At 31.1% G+C, this 10,699-nt stretch overlaps 1 protein-coding gene across 1 annotated transcript in view; it reads right to left on the minus strand.

The window, feature by feature from the left end:
- Nucleotides 1-2,305, minus strand: part of LOC107613530 (SNF1-related protein kinase regulatory subunit gamma-1) — a 3,545-nt gene extending 1,240 nt beyond the window's left edge. Inside the window, exons 1-5 of the mRNA XM_016315571.2 lie at nucleotides 2,017-2,305; nucleotides 1,716-1,888; nucleotides 1,272-1,448; nucleotides 355-630; nucleotides 102-265 (exon numbers count right to left, since the gene is read on the minus strand). Of these exons, the coding sequence (XP_016171057.1) occupies nucleotides 102-265; nucleotides 355-630; nucleotides 1,272-1,448; nucleotides 1,716-1,888; nucleotides 2,017-2,185 (959 nt within the window). The 5' untranslated portion in view covers nucleotides 2,186-2,305. The remainder of the gene's footprint in view (nucleotides 1-101; nucleotides 266-354; nucleotides 631-1,271; nucleotides 1,449-1,715; nucleotides 1,889-2,016) is intronic.

The following is a 10,699-nucleotide window of genomic DNA, read 5'->3' on the forward strand; positions in this document are numbered from 1 at the left end:
AATATATATATAAAGAGAGAAATATTATCAACTAACCTCGTAAATATTCATGTACTAACTTCTAACTCTCAACTGCTTATAATTACTTTAATAAAAGTTACCTATAATCATGGTATATTTCTGGGGCAGTTAGCAAGAACTGAACATCATGGAGGCTTATATTACCAACTGGATTGTTGCCACCCCTTTCCACTACAGGCACACCTCCAATCCTCTTTTTTCTCATCAATCTAAAGGCTTGAAGCACTGGTTCATCCTCATATACCTGGAAAAATATGAATTACCATCTATTGTGAATCAAGCTGATAAAGAAACATTCATAATTACCTAATGGAGAAGTTAATTAGTAGATACCTTGATGATATGATTTGGTGTGACTAGGGGAAGACCAACTTCAGATATTTTCTTGGTTCCCCAGCTCTCAAACCATTGAAGACCAGCACATTCAACCAACATGTGTATCACAGCAGATTGAGTAATGATTTGATCAATTCTTCCAGCACCTAAGTCCACCACAGGAATACTCTTCATCTTGTACTTTGAGAGTAGCAATAGCATGGTCAAGAATGAGTTTGACCTCTCCAGTGCTAGAAATGGGGCCCACCGAAATGATCCTGAGATATCTCTAACCTGTGTTTGCTAAACTGGTAAGAATTAAGACAGTTACTTTAATCCTAAAAGAACAATAAAACCAGTTAAGCCTCATTTAGCAACCTTGGGATATACACACTTGAAATCTATAAAAATAGCGTTTGGTGGATAGACAGAGACGGAAAGATTGAGACTGATTGACAGAAATTGAAATAAATTTCAGTATTCTGTTTGGTGCAAAGTGAGAGACAGAAATTAAAATAAGAATGAAACTCTAATTTAATTTGCACAAAGGGTAAAATTAGAATTAATTAATTGAAATGAGGGTATTTTAGTTATAAAATATTATTAAAGTTTCAATCTCTATCTTTAAAAATTTTAGTCTCCTGTGTCTCTACTTTTTAGAGGTACTGATTACTGAAATACTGAAATTTTGATGACAGAGACAGAAATTTTAGTACCAGTCTCTAAACTAACAAACATGATATTGAGTCTCAGTCTTCCAGACTCTATTTCAGTACTTCAAAACAAACGCTACCTTAATACTGTTTTTGTCTCGGTCTCTGTCTCGGTTTCTCTAGGACCATCTTAAAATTAAGTTATACTACTCTTAATGATTTTTGACGCACTTAAACTAACCTCCCTTCACACATTATAGAAAAATAACAAAAGTATACAACCTTGGTATTCTTATAAAGTTCAGAAGAAGTGAGATCCTCAAAGAAGTTCCCTGAAGTTGTTGTAGAAGATCCAAGGTCCTTGCCCTCAAGTTGTAGAGAAGCCATGCCATTAGTTGCAGCTTCAATTGCAGTTCCATTGGATCTACTTGATGGACTCTTAGGAGATGTAGGATCAGACTGCAATGTCACCAACATCAATTCTCACATTAATTAATTAGCTTAGTGTGAATAATGAAGCACCCCAAGAGAAAAAAAAAAATTCAAGAATAACCAAGTCCAAGGTATGATATATATCAGTCATAAGTTTTACTTCCTCCAACAAATTTCTCAACATTCAGCTACTAAATCATTTTTAATGCAAAATTCTTTCCCTTTGTGGGAAGAAAACTTGCCATTCAATTCAAGTAAAGATAAGATAACTTAATGAAAATCTCACATGCTAACCTGATGAAGAATCCACACAACAATTCCTGCAAATTCAACTATCCCTATGTATCTGTCAATCCAGCTGGCATCTTCAGGTGCATCAACATCCACCACAGGTGCACTCAGGATGTTGTGTTCTGCTAGTATTTCAACTGCTTCAGCTAAGGTAGCATCTGATTTTATCTCAATTTCTGAAAACATCAAAATACTAAACTAATCTTCATCTGGGTATAATCAAAATCCTTTCTTTTTTTTAAATTTAAATGTGAATTGAACAGAAAATACAAAGTTAGAAAACAATATCTGAATATCACACAACCTTGGTTTGAAGGAGGTGGAGGGAAAGCAGAGACAGGTATGCTTTCAAAACAAGCATTGAGCTTCTCATTAGGACTTAGTTGTGGTTCTTGAACATCCCAAAGATCTTCTACTCTCATTCCAAGCTTTGCCTCTGGACTTCTTGGACTATCTTCCATTGTAGCAGCCATAACCAACACTCAAGTTTCTCACTCTCTTTCTCTTTCTCTTTCTGCAATTATGAATTTCAATGCTGACAAGCTTAGGATCTATAATCAGTTTCACTTTACTCATTCCAATGCAATAAAATAACTGAATACAAGGATTCTAGATTCTACTGACACTTCACTATGCACTATCTTATACCTTAGATTTCAACCGTTGGATTTGAACACTATGATCTCTTTTTTGTTGGCTATATGCCACGTGGAATATTGTACGGCTAGAGATGAGGTTGGCGCATTGTGTGTGATAAACTGCACTGGTCAATGACTCAATTGTCATTTTCTTTTCCTATGTAGCAATCCATATCAAGAGGCCAATCATGCTTATCCAAACAACAAATGTCACACCAAATTTTTTGTATATAATATCTCTTGAAGTCATGAGTACAAGTTTCAATTTTTGAGATGGTCATCACAATTTAAATTAGTCTTTAAAATTTTAGAAATATTATAATTTAAGTGAACAAAAAGATATAATTTCATAATGTAAATTATTATTTTTGAAATCTCAGAAACTAATTACAAAAAATATATATCATAATTTCTAGTGCTAAAATGAAGTTCTACTCTACATCTCAGATTTGTTAACATCAGAGATCAGACACATAGCGTAGCTAGCTCTTATCCAAAATTGTATTACCTCGTGGAAAAAAACATCCTCATCCTGTGCTTACTATGGGCTAACTTTGTGTGCTGTGCTAACGTGCGCTCTATGATGGGTGCACTTGACTCGTGAGCAGAAGCCGAAGTACCAACTCTTTGTTAAATTTAGCGTTTGGTAGAGAGATAGAGACTGAAAGATTGAGATTGAGAGACAGAGATTAAGAGATAGAAATTGAAATAAATTTTAGTATTTTATTTGGTGCAAAGTGAGAGACAGAAATTAAAACAAGAATAAAACTCTAATTTAATTTGCATAAAGAATAAAATTGGAATTAATTAATTGAAACGAGGGTATTTTAGATATAAAATGTTATTAAAATTTCAATTTTCGTTTTTACAAATTTCAGTCCCATGTGTCCCTACTTTTTGAAGGTACTAAAATACTGAAATTTTAGAGATAAAGACAGAAAATTTTAGTACTAGTCTTTGAGCCAACAAACATGATACTGTGTCAGTCTCCTAGTCTGTGTCCTAGTACCTCAAAACAAACGCTACCATATGTCAGGATATTCACTAATATTTGATGTTTGTTTTTTTATTTAATTATATTTTAACAAAAAATAAAAAAATCTTATTATGTTCCCGTATCTTATAAGAATTTAAATTTTTTTGCGTGTCCTGTAGGTATTGTATCATATATCCGTATCAGTATTTGTGCATTATAGAATTAGATTAATAGAGTAAGAAAGAATGTAACCAACTTGGGTTGGTCTAATAGTCAGTTTATTAGTTCGCTTGAGTTGAATTCGAATCCCATCTTATGCAGTGTAACCACTAATTGGTTAGCGATAAATTTTTAAATAAAGTTCAGATTTACGACGAATTAGTCTTTAATTTACCATACTAAAAATTTTGTAAAAAATAAAAATGTTAGAATGAAAAGGTAAATATTTGAGTACTACCAAATTAAAATAATAAGATAATATTACAAAATTAATAATAGTTAACTTTTTTATTTGATCAATTTTTCACTTTAAAAAATTTGTTTTCTTTACTTCATGCTACATTAGCAATGTTTGATCTTTTTTTTCATTAGTAAATTAATAAGAGCTAAATCTCATTTTGATCCTTAAAATTAGTAAATTGTATAAAAATTATCTCTAAAATTTTAATTGCACTACTTACATCGCTGCGATTTAGGAGTATTTATGGATTGAATCAGATCCGCATATCAGCTATATTTATCCAAATCTGATCCGAAAACTACGAATATGGATCCGATCCACACGACTATCGGATCCGATCCGCATACTTGGAGGATCGAATTGCGGATTTTATGTAGGTATCCGCATATCCGCGGATCAAAAATAAATAAATATTTTTTTTATGTTTTATTTCAACTAATAATTATCATATATGTTGTATTATTTTAATTATATTATTTAAGAAAAGTATCATATTTAAAAGAGTAGAAAAAATGAATTTTATTGATATTTTTTAATAAAAATAAGCTTTTAAAAATATTTGTGTGTTTTGCGAATATATCCGATCCGCAAATGTGCAGATCTGATCAGATCCAAGCTTAAAAACTGCGGATATTGGATCCGATCTGATGATTTTAGTGTGGATCGGATCGAGATTTTGGCCATATTCAATCTGATCCGATCCGCGTTCACCCCTACTGTGATTGACAAAAATGCACCACGTTAGTCGCCGACCCGTATTCTGTTAACAGTGTGATGACATGGACTGTTAGTAACATGTGTCACTCTATGATTTGGTCAAGTGTAATGGTATAACTATGTATCTGTTTGTGCCACATATCACAACAGTATTCGTTCATGACTGCATTCAAAGATATTGAGAATTTTGAATTTATAAAAAAAGGAAATAAATTGGTGAAAGGATTAATTTGATGCACGATATTCAATTTTAGAGACTAAAATGCATCACTTAATGTAAAGGTAGGGATCAATTTGGTGTATCTATAATAATTTATGATGCATGTACACTGATGCGAACACGGAATAAAGTATAATACGGGACACCTGAACATGCGAATTTAAAATTCTTATAAAATTTGGGGATACGATATATATATAAAATATAAAGTAGTTTTTAGATAAATTGTAATGATATTTTAGTATTTTATTGTTATTAAAATATAAATTAATTTTTAATATTATTTTAAATTATATAAAATATTTAAAATATTTTTTTCTTTTAATAATTAATAATATATACTATTTTTAAACTCATTTTAAGAATACATATTAAGAATAATGCTGGATACGCTGACACGTGATGAAATTTAAGTGTGTCCAAACGTATCCGAAATTTTTTTTATTTTTTATTAAAACACAGTTTGATGGAACTGATTGAACTTGAAAAGGGGGGTTGAATCAAGTTAGCTCAAACGTGAATGTTTCAAGCTCTGTTTTTGCAGAAGCTAAAAATGCGGGAGAGTTTTTCGTTTTGTCTCATGTACAGAACATAAACAAAGAAGGAAAAAAGAGAAAGAGACCAACATGTATCCTGGTTCAGATTCTAAGTGCCATGAATTCTATGTCCGGTCTCCACCACAACCATAGTAGAATTTTCACTATAATTCACTTATTACAATCACCAATACTATTGAATTACACCCTAATTCAATTAGTATCTACCACTAAACTTTCCTTACCAAAGCTCAACTACCCAAAGTGTTGTCTCAACTTGGAAGGAGAATCTAAACAAATTCAAACTCACCAAGTGCTAACCCAACTTGGCAAGGAAAACTAGTCTTAGTTCAACAACTCAATTACACATAATTTTGATGGCTTTTTCATGCATCTTTTTGCCTTTTCTCTCATAGCTTTTTCATTCACATTTTCAGCCTTTTACTCAATACAAAAGATGACTCAAGATAGTCATAACAAAAAATCAAAAATGAAGCTCGAGTAGAAGAAAAAAAATTCAGCTCAATAGTTGAGATAATGCTCTTGAATGTGCTCTTTTTTTTCTTGTCTTCAAATATTGAAGTGATACTTCTTATATTATCAGCTTGCTCTCCAATTTGCCTCTTCCATTTTCTTGTTCCAGCTACCCATTGGAGCTGTCTCTGATAGCATACAGTCCTTGCTCCATTTTGCTCCACTAACTTGCAAAGTTGAGGAACCATTCCACCACCGTTGTCCTTGGAGTTGTTTTCATATTTGGCATGCATTTCTTTCTTCCTCTGCTCCATTACCTCTGCTATCCGAGGAGTTGCTCTACTGCTTCTGTTCTTGTGTGTTTTGCTCTCCCACATTCTTAATTTTTCTTTATTGATGTCCTTGTTGTGTTGTTTATTCCTTTTTCTTCCAGCTGTCCTGCTTTCTTTATGGTGTAGACAGATGCCTCTTTTTCTTTTAGCAATTGCATGGCCATCTATTTGCCGAACGATGCTTGATGGGTAGATTGGGCTTGTGCATTGACTTGAGACATTGTAAGAATGCTGAAGCAATATGTTGGGTTGAGAGTTTAACATTGGGCCTCCAACACTTAACATACACAGTAAACACATTTGGGCTTTAATCCAAGAAATATTTGTCATCATATATTGGCCCAAAATCAATTTAAGCTTGAGAAGTGTTGTATCCAAAATGTGTCCGACACACAAGACACAACAAATCAAGAAAGTGTCCGTATTTCATAGCCGTATTTTGTGTCCGTGCATTATAAATTATTATAGATCATTAAATGATGCATTTTAGTCCCTAAAATTAAATATCGTGCATCAAATTAATCCTTTTAAGAGTTTATTTTCTTTTTTTATAAATTTAAAATTTTCAATATCTTTGAATATGGTAATTTCAATTATATTTTTCACATATTGTTTAAATACAAGTGATTTTATAAAATATTTTTAAGATTTTAGTTTTAATTATATAATTTTTTTATAATAAATTATTTATAAAAATGTTAATAATTGGAAATTCTTGCATACTCCTATGGAAAAGAAATGCACGATGTTTTATTATTAATAATTTAATATTCTTCAAGGTATGATACTGAATAAAATTATCATCTTAAGCTACCATGCATTGTAAAGTCATAAAGTGTAAACCCTGAATTGGATTGCGTATGATCCTAGTAGTATTATGGAAGATGATTATTTTGAGTGGTTTGGTCTTTCCTTCGACTTGGAAATTAGGGATGGCAAAATTCTCCGAGACGCGGGGATCCCTGCGGGGACTGCCCCGAATGGGGATCCGATTGTGGGGAATTTTTCCCGCGGGGATGGGAATGGGGGACAAAATTCCTCCGAAGCAGGCACGGGAACCCGAGCGGGGATCCCCGCCCCGTCCCCGCTATTCCCCGAAATTTATGAATTCCTTAAATTATCCTTAATAGTTTATTTCTCATATATGTTTTTTAGTCATTTCTCACACACACATTTATAGAAATCCAAATCGTATCATTTAGACTTTTTGTATAAAATCTTACAGTTTTTGTATAAGATAGATACTTGCAGCTCTATTCATATGGAAATTAACAATTAGTTAGAACTATTATGTAGATGGGGAATGGGGTCCCCGCGGGGAATGGGGCCCCGTGGGGAATGGGGATGGGGAGCAGCCCTGCCCCATTGACATCCCTATTGGAAACACAATTGTATCGGAATGTATTTGATCTCCCATGCCTGTTGGTCTAAATAAATTACCAATTTATTTAATTACCATAAAATGAATGAATATTGCAATATAATATATTTATTTAAGATCAAAATTCATGTGCCGTCAAACCATTAAATGATTTGATTGATTTAACTAAATTTTTTATATAACAATTTTTAATTATCAACTTTAAGTGAAGTTAACTGCATCTAAAATTTTAACTTAATTTAATTATTCCAACAAGCTTGGGAGATGAACTAAATCCTTCCAAAAAATAATGAAAAAGTATAAGATACCAACATATTATCTATCAATTTATTGCCAATAATAATTAATTATTATATTTTAAACACATATATAAAGAGACACATCCAGAAAATATATCTATAAAGACACTTCTGTTAAACACAACCATAAAAAAGACATTTTTATTAGACACATCCACAAAGACACTTCCATTAAACACAGTTATAAATAAAAGTTGGCAGAAATGCTGTTGGTAACGTAGCGAAATTGAAAAACAATACATTTCAAATTCAACCATAAGTAATACAAGAAACAAAACAATTAATACTTAATCCTTTTAAGACCGCAATAATCCGTTGCAAGATCCCCGGATGACTTGGATGATTCAGGCGATATGAAGAGCAACTGAGCAATGCATGAGTTGGAACGTGATGCGTGTCGAATTCAGGGCTGGAGCCTGGAGGTGATCAATAATGTGATGGTGAGACCAAGCTCTCATGGCAAAGGAATATAGTTCTCGGATGATACTCGTGAGCCACTTGAGAAACAAGTTGGTTTTGACGTAAATTATACACAACAAATTTGAAATAAGATTCATTTAGTGCCAAAAGATTAAGATCTTCTGAGATATACAGGGGTCCTACTGTAAAACATGGCTTGATCGTTTGAGATGGGATTTCAAACAATTTAATCCAAGAATCTTCAACTCCATGCTCCTTCATTATCCAGAGAGTGCAAATAATTGGCTCATGCTGCAGATTAGGGAGTTCCATGAACGGCATACAATCCTCAGTTGCAGAAGAAGCCTCACTGGAAGCCTCGCCAAGATTTCTCTAATCAGATCTCGTGGAAGATCTTCTTCGTATTCAAGGTGTTTCATTCTCGTAGTCATAAGACAATAAGGCTTTGCGTTTTTAAGAGTCTATTGCTTTATTTTTTAAAAGAGTAGTGCTAGGGAACGAATGGCCTAAGCATACAATGTGTACAATTGACTAAATTTTTGGTCCATGAATACTGATTTTGGGTTCACCAAGGATCGAATTCTTGAGTTTTTCGGATCTAGAATTCTAATACCATATTTGAAACCACTCATCCCAAAAGCGTAGCCTGACAGGACAATATAACACTAATGATCATATCTCTAATACTTCCTAAACCTCCATTGTACACATTCTACGCTTAAGCCATTGATTCCCTATACTTTCTCTTTAAAATAGTTTATAAAAATTAATTTTTAAAAAATGTCTTTTTAAAAATAGTAATATTTATATTTAATAAATTAAATTAAAAATAATTTTCAATAAATAAAAATAGCAATAATATAATAACATTAAATTTAAAAATTAGTTAACATATGAGATTATAGCGGACTTTTAAATTTTAAAAAGTAGGCCAAGTTTAAAAAGCTCTATCTTAAATATTTTTAAAAGTACTTCAATATTTTAAAAGCTACTACAAATACAAATATATGGTCTTTTTAATTTATCAAACGCAAAATGAGGAGTTTGAGTTTTTAAAAAACTCAAGTACCTCCTCGACAAGTTTTACCAAACAAAGCCTATATATTCTAAAGGAAAAGTACAGTTATTCTAATTTTAAATTTCATTGTTTATATTGTTTAAAAAAGTAGTTGTTTACCTAACAAAATCATATTCTAAAATGTAAGATAAAATAATTTAATTTAAATTTTTTTAAAAACTAATAAGTTCATGTAATAACAATAATAATTTTACGAGTAAAGTATCGTTTTTGTCTCCAACGTTTAGGATAAATTCTACTTGTGTCCCTAACGTTTAAATCGTCCTATTTGTATTCCTACGTTTGTAAAAGTGATTCAATGTTATCATGTCGTCAATTACACATCATGAGCGCTTTAGTTTGAGTTTTAAAAATCTCTTCTTAAAGTTAGAATACAAATGTATAGGATAGAATTGATGATCTACTCCAAAAAATAACTCATCAAATGTTGAAACTAATTCCTACAACATTTACATAATTCACTGACATAATTGAATCTAAACACAAATAGTGGGTATAATATTAAAATCGAACACATCCAATTAAGACTTAATTGAGAATGAATACATCTAAGTGAGAATAATTGAAAAATATAATTGAATCACTTTTATAAACGTTAAGGATACAAATAGGACGATTTAAACGTTAGGGACACAAATAGGACTTATCCCAAACATTGGGGACAAAAACTATACTTTACTCTAATTTTATTTAAAAACTTAAGTAAAAGATAATAAGTAATACTTAATAAGTGCCAATGAATAATAGCTCAAATGACATAGACTTCCCATACTCAATTAAGACGTTGTGAGTTCGAGTCTCCTATCTTTGGTAAAAAAAAAAAAGTGATACTTATTAAGTATGCCGCGGTTGTGGTCAAATCTGTTTCCATACTATCCGTCTCCACACTATCAATACTCAACATTTTTTTATTTTCAAAAAATCTATGATGTTAAGTTAGATAGTTGTTAGGATTTATAATTTAAATTTATTTATTTTATCTATAAATTCAAATCAAATTTAAAATAAAGTCAATCAGGTTTTAAAATTTTTTTATATAAGTGAATTATAAAAATACGAGTTAAAAATACATATCATAATACTTCAGTTAAAAAATTTTTTGTGTCTTAGTTTATGAATTTACTGAGAGAAAAAAAAGTTTATTAGATTATATATTTTGATGTTGAGCACCATGTTAATTTTTAAGCCTACACATCATAAATATGTAGTAAATTCAAATTAAGTACTGATGTGTGTAGACTTTTAAAATTGTTAAATATTTTACAATATGAATTTAATTTTGTGTAGACTTTAAAATTGTTAAATATTTTACAATATGGATTTAATTTTGTGAGTTTTAAAATTTTGTGTTTGATTACACCTATTTAGTTGATAGTTTTTTTAAAATAAATTCAGTGATAAATTTATTTAATTTATTAATAATTTTAATTGTATTTTTTTTAACAAATTTATTGAC

The sequence above is a fragment of the Arachis ipaensis genome, chromosome B08 (assembly GCF_000816755.2).
Source record: "Arachis ipaensis cultivar K30076 chromosome B08, Araip1.1, whole genome shotgun sequence".
NCBI lineage: Eukaryota > Viridiplantae > Streptophyta > Magnoliopsida > Fabales > Fabaceae > Arachis > Arachis ipaensis.